This window comes from Rattus norvegicus, chromosome 7, assembly GCF_036323735.1.
Source record: "Rattus norvegicus strain BN/NHsdMcwi chromosome 7, GRCr8, whole genome shotgun sequence".
In the NCBI taxonomy this organism is placed as follows: domain Eukaryota; kingdom Metazoa; phylum Chordata; class Mammalia; order Rodentia; family Muridae; genus Rattus; species Rattus norvegicus.
The window spans coordinates 135,342,756-135,362,907 of record NC_086025.1 but is presented as its reverse complement, the minus strand read 5'-3'; the positions used below and the strand labels follow the sequence as shown (position 1 = coordinate 135,362,907).

General features: G+C 47.4%; 1 protein-coding gene across 8 annotated transcripts; it reads left to right on the top strand.

Moving 5' to 3' along the window:
* The first annotated feature begins 362 nt into the window (after positions 1-362).
* On the top strand, positions 363-20,007 carry Aaas (aladin WD repeat nucleoporin). 8 transcript variants are annotated; one of them, NM_001106795.1, is made up of 17 exons: positions 363-470; positions 6,826-7,076; positions 7,472-7,599; positions 11,019-11,074; positions 11,356-11,447; positions 11,569-11,615; positions 12,296-12,394; positions 13,769-13,912; positions 17,719-17,839; positions 18,082-18,206; positions 18,351-18,411; positions 18,556-18,646; positions 18,774-18,867; positions 18,939-19,006; positions 19,286-19,367; positions 19,456-19,540; positions 19,749-20,007. In NM_001106795.1, the coding sequence occupies exons 2-17, from the start codon at positions 6,954-6,956 to the stop codon at positions 19,971-19,973; spliced, it is 1,641 nt and encodes a 546-aa protein (NP_001100265.1). In that variant the 5' UTR covers positions 363-470; positions 6,826-6,953; the 3' UTR covers positions 19,974-20,007. The 8 variants fall into 8 exon arrangements, 7 of the variants coding, with proteins under 7 accessions (NP_001100265.1, XP_006242449.1, XP_063119458.1 ...); XM_063263388.1 differs by lacking the exon at positions 363-470 and adding an exon at positions 12,573-12,626 and having other exon boundaries at positions 6,807-7,100; positions 19,749-19,998; XM_063263387.1 differs by lacking the exon at positions 363-470 and adding an exon at positions 12,573-12,626 and having other exon boundaries at positions 6,807-7,118; positions 19,749-19,998.
* Positions 20,008-20,152: the final 145 nt, after the last annotated feature.

Sequence of the window (20,152 nt, the reverse complement as noted above, 5' to 3'; positions counted from 1 at the left end):
CTGAGTATTAGAACTGCGGTCACAGTATGGATTAGCACGCAGCGCAGCCGCAGCGCGGCTGTGGTGAGACTCCCGGCTGGCTGACCTGCCTGGCACCTAACCCGCCCCCTGCCCGGGGCCTGCAATCAGTCGTGCCTGCCTCGGAGTTAGAGGAGGAACAAAAGCCACTCTGTGGCCTCCGTCCCCCAAGCCACAATAGGGCTTTGTGCGGCCCCCGCCCCAGGGCTCCCCCGCTGGGCTGAGGGGGTGCATGGAGCACTTTCCCAGGCTGCGGCACCAGGACTGCCGTCCACCCCGCTGCCCAAGTGGAGGCTCGGTATCCGAAGGCGACCCCACCCTGCGCTTCCCGTGCCCTTGCCCAGGTGCAAGATCCTAAGCCTTCTGGCCCGGCGCGCGGCTTCAAAGGCGCTTTGAAGAAATCTGAGTTCCGAAGAAGTGTAAAGGAGACCCGGAGGAGTGGGCAGGACCTGGTGGTGCCGGGACGAGCATCCAGAAGGCGGAGGGCGAGAGCGGACCCCCGGTCCCGTGGCGCACAAGACCCCCCAGGGGCTGGCCCTTTTGCCTCCCGGGCTCCGCCTGTCGGGTGCCAGCTCCCGCCCGCCGCAGCCTCGCGGTCCTCCCCCTCCCAGGCCCCTCGGCCCCTTTCATCTTGCTAGACTCGGCTTGGGGTTTTGCTGGTTTCTGGGAGATAAAAACCGCCTCAAATAGCGGCGGCGCGATGCCAGGACAAACAGGGCCGGGCGGGCCATGTGCGCCTGGTTACCAGCCCGGGGCGCCCTGCTCGGGAGGGCGAGCTCAGGCTCCGGCTATGCCTCCCAGACTGTGTGTGTTGGGGGGGGGGGGAGGGTGCCCTTAGAAGTCTCCGGCCGCGGATTGAGCGCTGCCTGGATTTGCCCGCTCAGGTCTCAGGAGGAGCAGTGGTAACCTAATGCAAAATACTCGCAGCCCTGGGGTTGGGTGCCATTGGGCCGCAGTCGCTGCGTCGCCCGGGTCATCGCGCCCTCTAGTGCAGTTAGTGGGGGGCTGTGCTAAGGCTGGACGTTAGCCTCCCTACAACCCGCAAAAGCCATTTTAAAAAATGTTAAGTTAGCAGTGTGGAAGAGGAGGACCGTGCTTGAAAGAAGCCGAGCCAGGGCAAAATGGCACTGTATAGCTTTACTCCAGGGCACATTAAAGGTTGAATTGGATACCTAGCAAACACATACCTGAGGGTGACGAGGGGTGGGGGGTCTTCATACAAAGGTGCTGGAAGTTGCAGGCAGGAATGCTGTTTTGGAGTTAGGGATGGACGGTGATGGAGGTTCAAATAAAAACTGGTTGCATTTTGCTTCAACACTTTTTTCCTGTTATCTGGCTGGCAATTTCTCTTCTTCAACCTGCCCGATTCCACTTCTCTCAGAGAGCTTTCTCAGTCAGATGCCAGTTAAATGATTTCCCAGATGACGGAGAATTAATTTATCAAGTCAGCCTGGCTAATTTGAAAAGGCTAGTGCTTGGTCACTTAAAACAAGGTGCATGCATGTAATCCTACCACTTCGGAGTTTAAGATTGGCCTGGGCTACGTATTAAAATCTTTTTCAAGGACTGAGCAAAGTTATTATATCTGATGATTCTCTGGAACTATAATTTTGAGAGCCTAGAATCTGCTTTTTATTTATTTTATTATTTTTTAAAATTCAATAGAGAGATAGTAAGGGAGTTCTTACAACTCTTGCAGAGGACTCAGTTTCCATTCCTGGAACCTATAAGAAGGATAACCATAACTCCAGTTTCAGGGGATCCTAAACCCCCTTCTGCAAACAAGCACTCATTCACATAAAAAAAATGCTGCTTCTTTTTGGAGACATGATCTCTCCACGCGGCCCTGACTGTCCTGAAACTGGATATGTACACGAAGCTGACCTCGAAGTGGCAAAAATCCTCCTGCCTCTGCCTCTTGAGTGTTAGGATTGACGGCGTGTGCTACCATACCCAAAAAAGGTTTTTAAAGATTCATTTCCTTTTATTCTATGGGTCGAATTCTTTAAAAGCTACCTGATATAAATTCTGGGAACAGAAGAACTAGGGTCCTCCTGGAAGAGCATCGATTGCTCTGAACTGCTGAGCCATCTCTTCAGTTCCACCAGCAAACTTATAAAAAAACTTTTAAAAAAAGAGAGAGAAGAAGCTTAGTTTTTGTTTGTTTGTTTGTTTTTCTTCGGAGCTGGGGACCGAACCCAGGGCCTTGTGCTTACTAGGCAAGTGCTCTACCACTGAGCTAAATCCCCAACCCGACTCCCACATTCTTTAACATTTGAGGAAGTAAGAGATCAGGCAAGTCCAGTGTGGAGGCTTTAATTCTAGCACTCGGGGCACGGAAGGCTCTGTGAGCCAAAGACAACCATAGTTAGCTCCAGGGCAGCAGAGACAGCACAGTGAGACCCAGCTCAGCAAAACAGAGCAAAGGGAAATTGGGGCAAACCTTATCTTAGATGAAGTGTACCTGCAGGCATCTTCTGACCCGGGAGCCTCTCTGGGAGGCCCTTCTAGTTTGAGCAGAGAGGCAGACACAGAAGCTCAGGACACAAGAAACTGTTTCTGCTATTGCCCCCTTGCATTCTTTAGTGAGACTGGGGGTGTGGGGCCCAAGCCTGCACATAGCTTAGAACTTCCTTCCTTCCTTTTTCTTTCTTTACCTGTTTTTTTTTTTCTTTTCTTTTTTTTTCTTTTTTTCTCTTTTCTTTTTTTCGGAGCTGGGGACCGAACCCAGGGCCTTGTGCTTGCCTACCACTGAGCTAAATCCCCAACCCCTTTTCTTTTTAAAAGAGATTTATTTATATTATTTATATGAGTACACTGTAGCTATCTTCAGACACACTAGAAGAGGGCATCAGAGTCCATTACAGATGGTTGTGAGCCACCATGTGGTTGCTGGGAATTGAACTCAGGACCTCTGGAAGAGCAGTCAGTGCTCTTAACCGCTGAGCCACCTCTGCAGCCCCCGTTTTTTTTTTTTTTTTTTTTTTTTTTGAGACAGGCTTCGGTGTACTAGACTAGTCTCTCAAGTTTGCTGTGTACAAGACGAATGACAATCAAGGTTAACGATTCACTACTGTTTGTGGTTCTCAGCACTCAGGAAGCTGAGGCAGGAGGATCCCAGGAAGTTAGAAGTCAGCCTCAGTCTGTCTCAAAAATACAAAACGGAAAACGGGCTGGAGAGATGGCTCAGAGGTTAAGAGCACTGATTGATTGTTCTTCCAGAGGTCCTGAGTTCAAATCCCAGCAACCACATGGTGGCCCACAACCATCTGTAATGGTATCTGATGCCCTTTTTTGGTGTGTCTGAAGACAGCTACGGTATACTTATATATAATAAATAGATAAATCTTTGGGCTGGAGAGATGGCTCAGCAGTTAAGAGCTCTGACTGCTTGGGGTTGGGGATTTAGCTCAGTGGTAGAGCGCTTGCCTAGCAAGCTCAAGGCCCTGGGTTCAGTCCCCAGCTCCGAAAAAAAGAACCAAAAAAAAAAAAAAAAAAATCAAGTACTTAATTGAACTTGTATCTCCAGGCATAGTGTGGTTTTTGTGTATTTGTTTTTGAGATGAGGTCTTGCTATATATCCCTGACTGGCCTATACCTTCCTATGTTAGACCAGGCTAGCTCTGAATTCATAGTGACCCACCCACTTCAGCTTCCTAGTGCTGGAAGTAAAAGCCTGCACCATCAGGCCAACATGTTTCATTTTTCTTTTTCTTTTATTGGATAGTTTTAAATTTATCTATATTTCAAATGTTATCCCCTTTCCCGGTTTCCGGTTCATAAACCCCCTATCCCATTCCCCCTCCCCATTATTCTCTGAGGGTGCCTCCCCCACCCATCCACCCTCTCCTTCCCCTCTCCCTGCCCTGACATTCCCTTACACTGGGGTTGGGGGGGTCCATCCTTGGCTGGACCAAGGGCATCTCCTCCCATTGGTGTCCAACAAGGCCATCCTCTGCTACATATGCAGTGGGAGCCATGGGTCAGTCCATGTGTAGTCTTTGGGTAGAGGTTTAGTCCCTGGGAGCTCTGGTTTGCAAACCCCTTCAGCTCCTTCAATCCTTTCTCTAATTCCTCCAACAGGGACACCATTCTCAGTTCAATTGTTGTTTTGTTTTTTTTCTCTCCCTCTTTTTAAAAAAGATTTATTCTATATAAGTACACTGTAGCTGTCTTCAGACACACCAGAAGAAGGCATCAGATCCCATTACAGATGGTTGTGAGCCACCATGTGGTTGCTGGGATTTGAACTCAGGACCTTTGGAAGAGCAATCAGTGCTCTTAACCACTGAGCCATCTCTCTAGTCCTCTTTCTTTTTTAAAAAGATTTATTTATGGGCTGAAGAGATGGCTCAGTGGTTAAGAGCACTGACTGCTCTTCCAGAGGTCCTGAATTCAAATCCCAGCAACCATATGGTGGCTCACAACCATCTGTAATGAGATCTGATGCCCTCTTTCAGTATGTCTGAAGACAGCTAGAGTGAATTCATATCTAATAAATAAATCTTAAACAATATTTAAAAAAGATTTATTATGGGGCTGGGGATTTAGCTCAGTGGTAGAGCGCTTACCTAGGAAGCGCAAGGCCCTGGGTTCGGTCCCCAGCTCCGAAAAAAAGAACCAAAAAAAAAAAAAAAAGATTTATTATATATGAGTGCACTGTAGCTGTCTTCAGACACACCAGAAGAGGGCATCAGATCCCATTACAGATGGTTGTGAGGCACCATGTGGTTGCTGGAATTTGAACTCACGATCTCTGGAAGAGCAATCAGTACTCCTAACCCCTAAGCCATCTCTCCAGCCCCTCAATTGTTTTTCTTACGTATGTAAGTACACTATCACTCTGTTAAGAACACCAGAAGAGGGCATTGGATTCCATTACAGATGGTTGTGAGCCACCATGTGGTTGCTGGGAATTGAACTCAGGACCTCTGGAAGAGCAGTCACTGCTCTTAACTGCTGAGCTATCTTCCCAGCCCTTGTTTTTCTTTTTAAAGAGTTATTTATTTGGAGACAAAAACCAAAACTAAAAGCCAGGTGATGGCGGTGGTGGTGGTGGCACCTTTAATCCCTGCACTTGGGAGGCAGAAGAATGTGGATCTTTGAGTTTGAGGCCAGCCTGGTCTACAGAGTGACTTCCAGGACAGCCAGGGCTATACAGTGAATCCCTCTATTGAAAAACAAAACAAACAAAAAGTTATTTGGAGGCTAGAGATGGCTCAGTGGCTAAGAGCACTTACTGCTCTTGCAGAGGACCCTAGTTCTGTTCCCCAAATCTACAGGATGATTCAAAATCATCTGTAACTTCTGTTCCGGGGGAGTCCAGTGCCCTCTACTGGCTGCTGTGGACACTGCATGCATGTGGTACACATAGATATATACAGGCAAGACACAAATCAACGTATTAAAAAAAAAAAAAACCTTATGCTCCCTGTCTAGTGTTGGTATTACAGACATGCACATACCATCATGCCCAGTGACAAAAGTGCTCCAAGGGGGAGGGTCAGGCTCAGTGTCAGTTTCAATTAAAGGTCAGATGAACCCATTTTTTTAGGCTTCAGGTGGAAGAGTTTGGTTATTCATAGTGGCCAGGAAGCAGAGAGACAGCATTAACAGGAACAGGCTAATACCCTCTGAAGGCCCAGTTCCTGTGAGTTTCATGATCCCACACTTCCTTTCCAATAGTCTATCCAGATTTTGAGCTCATAAATGAATTAAGCCACTGATTAGAATTAAGTTAGAATTAAACCATCTAATCATCTCTAAATCAGATAGGTTTACAATCAAGAGTGACCAATTATCTCACTTCCCACTCTTCTGTAGTTCTAACCACCTCCCACCCCCCCATGCACTCCCCATTTCAGAAAGGGTCTTAGGAGAGCATGGTGGTACATCTTCAATCTCAGCACTCAGGATATTGAGGCAGACAGAGCTTTATGAATTCAAGGTCAGCCAAGTTCCATGCTAGCCAGAGCAACATAGCCAGACCCTGACTCGAAACACCAAAACAAAGCCTACATAAGACAAAGTCATGGTGGTATGTATCTCAGGCTGGAAGAAACTATAAAGTGCACCTTCAGTGGTCCTCTTGCCTGTACCTCCCAATGGTGTGATTACAGATAGGAGTTAATGGGATTTTTGAGGCAGGGTCTAGCTATGCAGCCCACGCTGACCTGTATTCCCTTCCACATCCTGTAGGTATTACAGCCTTGGGCCAACATACCTTGTCAATGTCTGATTCGTGTGTATTTAGGTTCAATCTGTGTCACTTCGCTACTTTTGGGGTTATTGTAACGATTATAAAAGCGTTTGTAGTGATGTACTTAGGAAATGTTACTGTCTTTCCAGTGTCAGTCTCTTTCAGAACTCCTTACCCTGTGGCCTCTGGGTTCAGCAGGCATAGCATTGTCTCCAAAAGCCCGTTCTGACTGTCCTCTAAAGATTTGGGGGGGCGGGGAGGGACGGTGTGGGGAAAGCTCACTGGTAGGATGACACAGTCTATTTTCCTCAGGGCTATTTACGGGGGTTGGAGAGTTTAATTGGGTACTTTCCTAAACCTGGCTTATTTTGGGCTTTTTCCGTACTAAGTAAGTGAGTGGGAGACGCTGCTGGAGATTCAGAGTTGGAAAAAACAGTAGTCTCACAGGAAAAAAACCAAAACCAAACCGCGGCATTCCTTACTATACAGGTCGGTCCTCGGACGTGTCAGTGTCGTGTCCGCTCCGTCCGCAAGGGGGAGCGCCAGGAAGTTCCGGAAGTCCGTCCTGAAACCTCACGCGGAACTTTCTTCCTTGCACTTCCGTTCAGCTTCACGCAGTAGTTTGTCCTGTACGGCTACCCGTCCGCATACGAATCTAGCCCGGGAACTAAGATTCAAGAGAGCGCAGTCACCAGCCGGGAGCCTGTCGGTTCCAGACACCCTCCGGACTGACAAGATGTGCTCCCTGGGGTTGTTTCCCCCGCCGCCGCCTAGAGGTCAAGTCACCCTGTATGAGCACAATAACGAGCTGGTGACCGGCAACAGCTATGAGAGCCCGCCTCCCGACTTCCGGGGCCAGGTGGTCGGGGTTGGGGATGCGGCGGTGGGTCTCCAGAGAGTGGTAATAGGGGCGACGAGGCGGGGCTCACAGATTGGGGAAGGCTTGGCTCCCACGGGGGACTGGAGAGAACGAAATATATTTTAGGGCCTGTAAGGGATCCCCAGGCATGTGAGGAGGTCCTAGGAAGGGTAGAGAAAAGATGAAGGATGCGATGAATGAAGTCTTGTTAGTGTCAACACTGTAAAAAACGATTGTGGTTTGCAGATGAGTACTGAAAATGTTCTGTCCTACAAGTGTTACATTTGTGGATATGGGGAATGGGGCCGCCAGCCATAGGATGGGGATGGAAGGGAGTTCTGTTAAGATTTGGGGAAGAGACTGACTGCCTCCCCTCCCTCACTTCTGAGGTATAGTGGATCAATCTTCCTGTCCTACACCTGACCAAGGATCCCCTAAAAGCTCCTGGGAGGCTGGACCATGGTACAAGAGCTGCCTTCATCCATCATCGGGAGCAAGTGTGGAAGAGGTGCATCAATGTTTGGTGAGGCATGGCAAACGGTTGCTGGGCCATGGTCTACCCAGTCTGCTTTGGGCAGCTCTTGAAAAGGCTACTCATTGCAGCCTGTGTTTTCCCACCAGTCATATTAGATGATCCATCTTTATTGTAAAACTCCAGGGCTTACCATAAGCTTCATTTATCCCTAATAGCTTGGCTTGATTTTACAAACCTCTCAGCAACGATCTTTTTTTTTTTTTTTTTTTAAAGATTTATTTGTTTTGTGTATATGAGTACATTATCACTGTCTTCAGATACACCAGAAGAGGGCATCAGATCCCATTGCAGATGGTTGTGAGCCACCATGTGGTTGCTGGGATTTGAACTCAGGACCTCTGGAAGAACAGTCAGTGCTCTTAACCGCTGAGCCATCTCTCCAGCCCCTCTCAGCAACGATCTTACGTTGTGAGTTATTCATTTGCTTTTATCTGAAACCCAGGAGAGTTAGGTGAAGGTTGTATTATTCCTTAATAAGTAGGACAAGTAAGAGTTGAAGCTGTGTTACCTTTTTTTTTTTCTTTTTCTTTTTTAAGCTGTGTAAGTTTGGAAGAGTTACTTAATTACTCAGTCCTAAAACGAAACTCCTTTACACTGTGGTGACTAAAGAGATGGGAAGCACTTAGAGGCATTTCCTGGCACATTAAGCCCTACATATGTTTGCCTTTACCATAATTATAATTGCCATTATCTGTAAAACAAATCCATGGAAATTAAATACCTGGGTTCCTGGGTTACGTTCATTTGTTACTTTGTGAGTTGTTGCCAAATAGTCTTTTATCCAAATTTTACATACAGGACATGGGATGTAGCTAAGTTGGTAGAGTGTTTGCCTAGCATGTAGGAAGCCCTAGCTAGGATCAGTAACTAGCACCACGTAGAACTGGATGTGATAGTGCATTCTGTAATCTCTGCACCGGGCAGGAAGAGCAAGAGCTTGTTGCCATTTAAAAAAAAAAAGATTTAATAAGTACACTGTCTCTGTCTTAAGACACGCAGAAGAGGGCATCCGATCCCATTACAGATGGTTGTGAGCCACCATGTGGTTGCTGGGATTTGAACTCAGGACCTCTGGAAGAGCAGCCAATGCCATTAACCACTAAGCCATCTCTCCAGCCCACTTGTTGCCATTCTTGACTACACTGCAAAATTGAGGCTAGCCTGGGCTACATGAGACTATTTCAAAAACAACCAATCAAACCAAAAAGCAAACAAGACAGAAACTGGGCAGTAGTATTGGGGTGATGGTTAAATTGACTGTGGAAGCACCTAGACCAGTGCCTGACATGTTATAGACATATTTGCTGATATAATTACTGCTGGCTGTTTCTCAGCCTTACTGATGTCTCTCTCTCTCTCTCTCTCTCTCTCTCTCTCTTAAAGATTTTATTTATTTATTTATTTTTAAAGATTTATTTATTCATTTATTATATATAAGCACACTGTAGCTGTCTTCAGATACACCAGAAGAAGGAATCAGATTTCTTTACAGATGGTTGTGAGCCACCATGTGGTTGCTGGGAATTGAACTCAGGACCTCTGGAAGGGCAGTCAGTGCTCTTAACCGCTGAGCCATCTCTCCAGCCCCCAAGATTTTATTTATATGAGTACACTGTCTCTGTCTTCAGACGCACCAGAAGAGGACGGCATCAGATCCCATTGCAAATGGTTGTGAGCCACCATGCGGTTGCTGGGAATTGAACTCAGGACCTCTGGAAGAGCAGTCTGTGCTCTTTAACCTCTGAGCCATCTCTCCAAGCCCTTACTGATGTCTTAATTATTCCTTAGGTCTATGTATTCTGCTTCCCAAGTTTCTCAAACTGGGGTTGGGGATTTAGCTCAGTGGTAGAGCGCTTGCCTAGGAAGCGCAAGGCCCTGGATTCGGTCCCCAGCTCTGGAAAAAAGAACCAAAAAAAAAAAAAAAAAAAAAATTTAAAAATCCAAGTTTCTCAAACTTGTCTGTTTTGAATCCCACAAGTTCAGGCTACTTCACCTTTTTTTCTGAGGAGTCCTTAAGTAGCTTCTTCTTTTCTCTTTTTATTTTATTTTATTTTATTTTATTTTTCAAGACAAGGATTCTCTGTGTAAGAGTCCTAGCTGTACTAGAACTTTCTCTGTAGATGAGGCTGACCTCAGACACAGAGATCTGCCTACCTGTCTGTGCCACCTAAGTGCTAGGGTTAAAGTTGTGGGCCACCTTAAACCATTTCTTATTTGATTCCTTTCTCCATTCTGGACTCCTCTAATGTCCAAATTGATCTTTGTGAAGTGCTCATGTGGTTATTTGTTTCCCTTGGTGAAGACACTTCGATGACTTGCCATTTACTGTTTGAAAGTATGGGGCTGGAGAGATGGCTCAGTGGTTAAGAGCACTGTCTGCTCTTCCAGAGGTCCTGAGTTCAATTCCCAGCAACCACATGGTGGCTCATAACCATCTGTAAAGAGATCTGATGCCCTTGTCTGTACCTCGTGTGTATCTGAAGACAGTTACAGTGGACTTATATATAATAAATGAATAAATCTTTAAAAAAAAAAAAAAAAAAAGAAAGTATGGTTGATGCCTCTCTCCCTCTCCCTCTCCTCATCTCCCTCTCCCCCTCTTCCTCCTCCTCACTCTTTTTGAGACAGGGCCTCATCTCAATCAGTATCATGTGGCTGGATGAATTTACCACTTAGATCAGTTTGGCTGAGGACTCACAGGGTTCTTCCTGCCTCTGCCTCCTGCAAACTGGAATTAAAGGTGTTTGCCATCACACCTGGCCAACTCCTAACTGAGGAGCTCAGAAAGTCCACCAACTCCAATCCCTGACATTTAAATTGCCTCATCTGTAAGTGGGCAAAATGTCATTTAGACTAATGTGATAAGTAAATTAAAGGACAGCATATAAAATGCTTGATGCATAGTTGACACTCACTAAAAATATAATACCTCTTTTTTTGTTTGTTTTCTTTGTTGAGACAGGTTTTCTGTACAGTACCGACTGTCTTGTAACTCACTTTGTAGACCAGTCTGGCCTTGAACTCATAGATCCGAGAACTGGGGAACTGCCTCCCAAGTGCTGGGATTAAAGCCATGAGGGACCACTACCCCACTTCCTTTTTTTTTAAAGTGAGATAATGCTTCATCCAGCCCTGGCTGTCCTCATAAGAGCTGTGTTGCTAGAGATCTTCCACTTTTGATTTTCTCAAATTTACCCACCCAGTGTTGGGCTACGGGCATAAGCTACCACATCTGATTCTATGTGCTGGTGGGGATTCACTCCAGGGCTTTACTTATGTTAGGTATGTATTCTACCAACTGAGGCACACGCCCAACCCTCTTATTTGTAATGTTTATTGAGTGAATGAAACCTATCAGGGGGACTTACAACAGGATCAGAATAACTCTATCTTTTTCTCCTTGTGAGGCACGATGTGGGTCTTTTTGGAGTCCTGAATGAAATTGCAAATTCAGAGGAAGAAGGTAAGTTTCCCTCCAGACCCTTCTGTTTGTAGGCTCCTCCCCGTACTTCCCATCCTCACTCCAACACCTGTTAGCCCAGCATCTCCCTTTCACCTGCTTTTGCCTGTCACTTTTTCTTCCAAGTACCCAGATACCCAGAGTGGGTACTGGAGAGGAGATGTCCAAGCCCATTCACTGTTGTGTGCAAGAACTGAAGAGCTTTGACTCTGTCCTCACCCAAGAGCAGGGCTGGTTGTAGCCCCGTGCATGATGGCATCAAAGTTGTCTCTTTTACCTCACAGTGTTTGAGTGGGTAAAGACAGCCTCCAGCTGGGCCCTGGCTCTCTGTGGCCGGGCCTCCTCCCTCCATGGCTCCTTGTTCCCACACCTCTCAGTAAGTTTAGACTTCTGCCCTACCTTTTTCTTTTGTGGGCGGGGCTGGCTGTGATGTCTCTGTGGGAAAGTTGAGTAGGTGAGCTCCTTCTGTATGTTGTCTATTTGCTGTGTTTTTGCAGCTCAGGAGTGAGGATCTGATTGCTGAATTTGCCCAAGTCACTAACTGGTGAGTGTACAAACTCTGGCACCTGTAGGACAGAGTTCCTGAACTGAAATTTCCTTTAGGGAGAGAGGTCAAGGCAGAGACTCCTCTTTCCACATTGTTACCCTTGGTCTAGCTTTGTCAGCTTGCTGTGAGCTGGAGTCATTTGCAGAGCTCATCCCTGTGGGGAAGCTGTGAGGCACTTTGAGTGATGATTGATGTAGGAAGGCGACCTCACTATGGTGGCCCTGGGTGCTATAAGAAAGCAGAATAATTGATATAGTTATGATTCGCTTTAACCTCAGCACTCAGTCTGAGTTAGAGGCCAGTCTGGTCTACAGAGTGAGTTATGGGCAGCTAGAACTACCTCCTGGGACACTGCCTCATACAAAACAAAAAAGCCAGCCACCACCTATCCCACCCCATCCCTCAAGAAGAAAGAAAGAAGAAAGCAGGCTGGGCAAATACCATCCACCATAGTTCCTGCCTTGGGTTCCTGCCCGATCCCCTGGATGGTGGATCGAGAGCTGAAGGATGGAGTCAGCCCTTTACTCTCTAGTTGCTCTAACTAAGACACCACTCTGCCCATCCTCAGAAAGGAAGGAGAGCGAGCCTGAGCACCCCTTTGCTCCTGTGGAGGGGAGTCTGAGTTGCTAGGCTGTTGACGGAGGTCCAGCTGCCAACTGGGTGCTCATCCACTGCAGGTCCAGCTGCTGCTTACGGGTCTTTGCCTGGCATCCTCACACCAACAAGTTTGCAGTGGCCCTGCTGGATGACTCCATCCGTGTTTATAATGCCAACAGGTGCGTGTGTATGCAAGTAGGGTCAGGTTCAGACCAGTCTCACCTTCCTGCTGGCCTTGGTCCTGCACTTCATGGGCTGGTCCAGAATTGAGGTTTGGGACACTCCAAAATTGAATGAGTCCTTTCTGCATCTAACTTTTCTTTCTTTCTTTTTTTTCTACGACTGGATCTCTGCCAGCCTTGAATGCAGAGATCCCCCTGCCTCTGCCTCCCAAGTGCTGGGAAGAAAGAGGTGTGCCATGACGCCTGGTGTATATCTAAGTTTTACTTTATTTATGCTTCTGTCTCACAGTACCCAATGCTCTTGACCCAGTCCCTGGATGGACTCCACTATCCCTTTGGTTTTACCAGGGTTACCCCTGAGCTATGTCTTTAGGTCCTGACTTAGAGTCTTCACTGTGGTTTTACTTTTTATCTTTTGTTTTCCTGTTTGTTTTTGTTTTTTTAAGATTCATTTTATTTTATGTGTATGGGTATTTTTGCCTGAGAATGCACATATATGTGTACCATGTGCATGCTTGGTGCTATGAGAGGAGTTACAGACAGTAGTAAGCTGTAAGCTGTCATATAGGCACTGGGGATTGAACCCAGCTCCTTTAAAGGAGCAGCCAGAGCTCTTAACCTCTGAGCTTCTCTCCAGCCCTCCTCCTCCTTCTCCTCCTCCTCCTCCTCTTTCTCTTCTTCCTCCTCCTCTTCTTCTTCCTCCCCCCTCCTCCCTTCCTTCTCTTCGTCCTCTTCCTTCTTCTCCTCCTCTTCTTCCTCTCCCTCCCTCTTCTTCTTCCTCCCCCTCCTCCCTTCTTCCTCTTCCTCCCCCCTCCTCCCTTCCTCCTCCTCTTCTTCCTCTTCCTTCTTCTCCTCCTCTCTTTCCTCCTCCTCTCCTCTTTTTTTTTGGAGGCAGGGTTTCTCTGTATAGCAGCCCTGGCTGTCCTGCAATCTGCTCTGTAGACCAGGCTAGCCTCAAACTCAAAGATCTGCCTGCCTTTGCCTCCTGAGTGATGTGATTTAAGGCATGTGCCATGACACCTGGCCTGTTTTACCTTCTTAAATTTTTTTTTAAATTTTATTTTATATTTTATGTGAGTGTTTTGCCTGTACACTGCATCCATACAGTGCCCAAGGAGGCCAGTAGAGGGCAACAAATCCTCTGGAATTGGAGTTACAGACAGTTGGGAGCTACCAAGTAGGTTCTGAGAACTGAACCCATGCCTTTTGGAAGATCAGCCAGTGCTGTTAACCGCTGAGCCATCTCACCAGCACCTTGGTTTTGTTGTTGTTGTTTTTGTTTTGTTTTGTTTTGTTTTAGTGGGACTCTTGGCTTGGTTCTTTGAGCTTAGTGTCTCTGCTTGGACTTAGTTTCCTACCTCTGTGCCCTAGCACTATAGTTCCCTCCCTGAAGCACCGTCTACAGCGAAATGTGGCAGCACTGGCCTGGAAGCCCCTCAGTGCCTCTGTCTTGGCTGTGGCCTGCCAGAGCTGTATTCTCATCTGGACCCTGGACCCCACTTCCTTATCTACGAGGTGAGTCCTGGCCTCCTGGCTTGGCCTTTCTGAGGGTCATGCAGGGGCAGGCCCATAGGGTGTCAAGTTATCCTCCTCACAGCACTTCCCAGGGCTGTGGGAGAAGCAGACCCGAGGTCAGGTAGGTGCCAGGATGCTCTGTCTAGACAAAGGGACAGATTCAGAGGTCTCTAGGATTATGGGAGAACATACCTGTGGGTCACACACTGCCAGACAGAGGGATAAAGTAGAGTAGGAACAGAGACAGACATGGGTGGAAACCATAAAAGTTGGAGCAATCAGCAGGTAGTGGTGGCCCCATAGTTCTAACCCCAGCACTCCAGAGGGAGAGGAAGGTGGACAGCCAGGGCTACACAGACAAACCCTGTCTCAAAAAAGACTACAGCAAAACAAACAAAAAGTCTGGATAATACCATGAGAACTAAAAATAAAACCAGAAAATCTGAAGTTGTGAATAAACAAGGAAACCTTAGCCAGGTGATTGGTGCACGCCTCCACTCTTAGCACTGGGAGGCAGGGCCAGGCGGATCTCTGTGAGCACAAGGCCACCCTGGTCTACAAAAGGATTTCAGGACAGCCCTATTACACAGAGAAATCCTTGAAAAACCAAACAAAAAGTACATTTATGTATGGTATGTGGGGACTCATGTGATAGGTCAAGTGTGGAGGATGGTTTTGGGGAGTTGGTCCCCCCTCCCACTGTGTGGGTCCCTGGGGTTGTCTGCCCTCAGGTCTTCAGGCTGCACCGCCATCTTTCTTCTCCCTCCTCCATTCTTGTTTCTTTTTCTCCTTCCCTGCAGCCCTGTTTTAGCACAATCTTCATAAAGAAGTTAGGAAATCACTGTTTCGGTATCTTTTCTCTTTATTCTTTTGTTAGGGTCTCCCTTTCTTGGCCTAGAACTCACTGTGTAGACCAGGCTAGTATTGAGCTCTCAGAGATAGACCTGCTTCCGACTCCTGAGTGCTGGCACTGAAGGCTGCACCACCATACCCGACGCCTTTTGTTCTGCTCAGTCAGTGGCTGAGTTGGTGTCTGTGTCTCCATGTCAGACTCTCAGACTGAGAAGCTGATGTCTGCCCATCACTTTTTTTTTTTTTGAGACAGGGTTTCTCTATAGGCCTGGCTATTCTGGAACTCTGTGGGCCAGGCTGGACTTGAACTCACAGAGCTGTGTCTACCTATTCATGTGCTGGGATTAATGGGTTGAGCCACCCCCCGCCCCTGCTGTCCTTTACTATTACCTATGCTCAGAAATTACTTGGATCTCACCAGTAGTTCCCTTCAGGTCTGACTTTTCTTTATTAATGTTCTGTCTTGAATTGCAGTTATTTAGAAAAAAAAGTCTTCTTAATTTTACAAAAGGCACGAAACATTGGCACTGGTAATACTGAGTCATGTGCCTTTGGTTTAATTAGGCAACTCTGACCCCCAAGTTAAGTATAGATAGGGCTGGCCTTTAACTCTTGATCCTCCTGCCTCCACCTCTCAAGGGAAAGGAGTGTAACACACACTGTTTCTCCTGGGAAAATCTTTTATAACAAGGTTTATTTCTTAAAATTTTATGTATGGCTGTTTTGCCTACCTGTATGTCTGCATACCATGTGCATGCAGTGCCCAAGGAAGCCACAAGAGGGCGATGTACTCTGGGACTGGAGTTACCCATGGTTGTGAATCATCATGTGGGAGCTGGGAATCTAGTCTGGGTCCTCTGGAAGAGCAGCCAGTGCTTGTCCACATAGCCATCTTTCCAGCCCCTTGCCTAGGAAATTAGAATTAAAAAAATTTATTTTTTAGGGAGAAGCCAGCAAAGTTTGATGGAGGAGTGACAGTTCTTTTAGCAGGGATGCTACAAACGACAGGCTGCCGTTTAAAATGGTTTTGTTTTAGGGCCGTGGAGATGGTGCTGAGGATAAAAGGTTCAGGAGATTGATGCCCTCTTCTGTCCGTCATGGGCAGTACATACACATGGGCACTGATGTGCGTGCAAAACACCCACACACATGAACAGTAAAAGATGTATTTTTAATCGTGTGTGTGTTTGTGTGTGTGTGTGCATGCATGTGTGTGCGCACGCACAGCACTACAGCAGCTACAGACATTGGAACTGGTGGAACTGGAGTTACAGACAGTGGTGAGCTGCCAGATATAGGTACTGGGAATCAAACTCTGGTTCTTTGGGAAAAAGATACACACTCTTTTTTTTTTTTTTTTTTAAAGATTTATTTATTCATTTATTATATATAAGTACACTGTAGCTGTCTTCAGATACACCAGAAGAGGGCATCGGATCTCTTTACAGATGGTTGTGAGCCACCATGTGGTTGCTGGGAATTGAACTCAGGACCTCTGGAAGAGCAGTCAGTGCTCTTAACCACTGAGCCATCTCTCCAGCCCTGGGTTGCCCTTTTTAAATAAAAAAAATAAAATAAAAATTTATTATGTATGTGTGCACTCAAGTGGTGGTCAAACACAACTTTTTGTTTTGTTTTGTATTTTTTTTTTTTTTGAGACTGTTTTTCTGTGTAGCCCTGGCTGTCCTAGAACTTGCTCTGTAGACTAGGCTGAGCTTGAATCCAGAGATGTGACCGCCTTTCTACTGTCAGAGTACATGTTACAGCTAGAAAACAGTGTTTTGGAGTGGTTCTATCTGTCCACTGTGGTTTCTTAAGATTGAACTTTTATAATATTTATTTAATATATATAAAATACATATTTAATATAAAATATTTTACATAATAGATTTAAAATACATCTTTTTTTTCTTTTTTTCGGAGCTGGGGACCGAACCTAGGGCCTTGCGCTTGCTAGGCAAGCGCTCTACCACTGAGCTAAATCCCCAATCCCTAAAATACATCTTAATACATAATCATTTATACTTATAGAACATGTCTTCTATGCCATATTATATTGGATATGTATTATAAAAATACATTTTATATAAATATATCTATAATAACAGCCAAAGCTTGGGCAATGTGCTGCATGGACAGTCTGAATGTGCATTTGAAGAGGTCTGAGGAGCAGGCTACAGGGACAGTGGAGCCACTGACTGTTGGAGCTCAGAGCTAATTTGAAAGTCCTCAGTCCTGTAAAGTTGAATCTTCTGTCAGTTACCTGGGCCTCACAGCAGTTAAAGGTGGCTACTGCTGGGTGGAAAGGGGAAAGCCACCCAGGCTGTGGCTCTGAAACAACGCTCAGTGATGGAGCACATGGAAATGGGTTCTGACACAGAAAGGTGACTAGGGTTTGGGGTGAGAAGAGAAGCAGAGGTTGGATTCTCGATGATTATGTCAGAGGAAATTCCATCCCAGTTCAGTGGGAAGTGACACTCCCAGCACAGCCCCTTAGACTTACTGCCATGAGCGGTCTTTTTTATCCTGGCTCATTCCCTGTAAATCACAGGCTCTCCATAGCACTTCCCTTTAACCTCCACCATAATTTTTTTTTTTTTTTTTTCTCGGAGCTGGGGACCGAACCCAGGGCCTTGCTAGGGCCTTGCTCCTGCTAGGCAAGCGCTCTACCACTGAGCTAAATCCCCAACCCCCACCATAATTATTTTTTACCAGCCTAGGTTGAAGTTAGAGGCAAGCAAGGAAATGGAATCATGGTAGGGATTTTCATTTCGTTTTTGTGTTGTTGGTTGGTGGCAGAGGCTAGAGAGGGCACTGACCCCCTGGAGCTGGAGTTAGGGGTGGTGTGAGTCACCTGCAGTGAGTGTGGACCCACCTTTACCCTCTGGAAAGCAGCCCCCTTGGTGCTTTGGTCTTTACTGTTCCTCACCACACACCTTTGTTTATCCCGGCAGACCCTCCTCTGGCTGCGCCCAGGTCTTGTCTCACCCTGGGCACACACCAGTCACCAGCTTGGCTTGGGCCCCCAATGGGGGGTGGCTGCTCTCAGCCTCACCGGTAGATGCTGTTATTCTGGTGAGTGGTTCCCCACTCCTCAGACAAGAGCCTTCTTCCCCTGGTGCGGTTGTCTGTCCAGAGTTTATCTGGGCTCCTCATATATGAACTCGGCCAGCTCTTACTGTGATCTTAGACATAGGCCTCTATGTTGAGTAGCCAGTTTCTTGCTGCTTCCTCTTCTGTGGGGCTTTGTGTACCTAGGAGGATAGCCCACCTCGAGCTGCTCGATAGTCTTTTGAGTTTCTGTACTTCTATTTCAGGTATGGGACGTTTCAACAGAAACCTGTGTCCCCCTTCCTTGGTTCCGAGGAGGAGGGGTTACCAACTTGCTGTGGTCCCCAGATGGCAGCAAAGTCCTGGCTACAACTCCTTCCGCTGTCTTTCGGTGAGTAGGTGAAAAGCCAGGGGAGCAAAGAACCCAAAGAAAGGCACTTCACTTCAGGCCCGACCTTGGGACTGCAAGTTGCTGGATCAGTCCAGGGTTGGAGCCTGAAGGCCCCATGTTATAATCTGGCTTTCTTTGGCTCAGAGTCTGGGAGGCCCGGATGTGGACTTGTGAGGGGTGGCCAACTCTCTCAGGGCGCTGCCAGGTAAGTGGGGACTGTTGGTTCAGAGGCTGGGAGGAAGGGGTTCTTCTGGGCCTGCATCCCGTCCTGCGTGGCTCCCCATCTTTACTTCTCTCCTGCTTTAGCCCTTTGTAGAACTATCTCCTGTCTTTTCCTTCCTGTCCCCAGACTGGCTGCTGGAGTCCAGACGGAAAACGATTGTTGTTCACTGTATTGGGGGAAGCATTAATTTATTCCTTGTCATTCCCAGAACCATGTGGTGAGTTAGGACATTTCAGAATGTAGACTCTGGGGTGGTCAGAGGAAGACAGCTGCTATAGGGTGCACTGAGGGATGAAGGGAGTATAGAAGCCAAAGATGCTGCATAGAAACCTCTGCACTTATAGGAACAGAGAAAGGACATGTTGGAGGTGCAAAGTCAGCCACCATCGTAGCAGATCTTTCTGAGACAACAATTCAGACCCCAGATGGAGAGGAGAGGTGAGTCTGAGTAGCTGTGGGAGGAGTGATGAAGTCGGAATGAGCCACACCCAATGCTTGTCTTATCACAGACTCGGGGGAGAGGCTCACGCCATGGTTTGGGACCCTAGTGGTGAACGACTGGCTGTGCTCATGAAAGGTAAGGAGCAAAGAGAATGCCCGGGCTGTCTTTCTGTGAGGCAAGGTCTCATTGAGCAGTCCCGACTATCCTGGAATCCAGTGTCTCGCTCAGGCTGGCCTTGAACTCACAGTCCACCTGTTTATCTGCCAGTGCTGGTATTAAAGGCGTGTGCTCTCAACTAGAGAAAGGGCTTTCTTAAGTCATAGCCTAATAGATTTTGACAGCCTGGGCTGCTGTCCTCTGCGTCTGGGCCTTTGCTTCCAGAGGTCACTGCATTGGCCCACCCATTTCTTACAGGAAACCCACGGGTTCAGGATGGGAATCCTGTCATCCTCCTTTTTCGAACTCGAAACAGCCCCGTGTTTGAGCTGCTTCCCTGGTAAGTGCAAGCTGACCTTGGGGCAGGCTATGAAGACCTTCCTACACCTAGCTGCCTCGTGACCTTCTCACCTCTTGTTTTGCCCTAGTGGTGTTATTCAGGGGGAGCCGGGAGCCCAAGCCCAGCTCGTCAGCTTCCATCCTGCTTTCAACAAAGGGGCCTTGCTCAGTGTGGTGAGTCGGCAAGGGCTAGGCTGACTGTGTGCGCGTGAGCATGTGTGTGCAGAGTCGGCAAGGGCTAGGCTGACTGCGAGTGAGCATGTGTGTGCAGAGTTGGCAAGGGCTAGGCTGACTGTGTGCGCGTGAGCATGTGTGTGCAGGTGTCTTCAGGATAGCTGGAGGTCTAGACAGTGATGATGCCCTTCTTCCCCATTCTCTGCAGTGCTGGTCCACAGGCCGAATCACCCACATCCCTCTGTACTTTGTCAACGCCCAATTTCCACGCTTTAGCCCAGTGCTTGGTCGGGCCCAGGAGCCCCCAGCTGGAGGTGGAGGCTCTGTTCATGAAGTACCACTATTTACTGAGACATCACCAACCTCTGCCCCTTGGGACCCTCTTCCAGGACTACCATCTGCTCAACCCCACTCCCCTCACTCCCACTTGTAAATAAAGTTTTTCTTGTTTCCACTCATTTACCAGGATGTAACTCTGAGTGTGTTGGTGTGTGTTGCCTGCATGTACAAATGTGGACCACATGTGTGTCTAGTGCCCAGCCAGAGGTCAGAAAGGGTATTGGGTCTCCTGGAACTGGAGTTAGTTATAAGCTGCTGTGTGGGTGCTGGGGA

Coding starts and splice junctions, on each gene's coding strand:
- Aaas (XM_063263387.1), top strand. CDS start 6,954: ATGTGCTCCCTGGGGTTGTTTCCCCCGCCGCCGCCTAGAGGTCAAGTC. Junction 17,840..18,081: donor CGGTAGATGCTGTTATTCTG/GTGAGTGGTTCC, acceptor CTTCTATTTCAG/GTATGGGACGTTTCAACAGA. Junction 19,007..19,285: donor ACTGGCTGTGCTCATGAAAG/GTAAGGAGCAAA, acceptor CATTTCTTACAG/GAAACCCACGGGTTCAGGAT.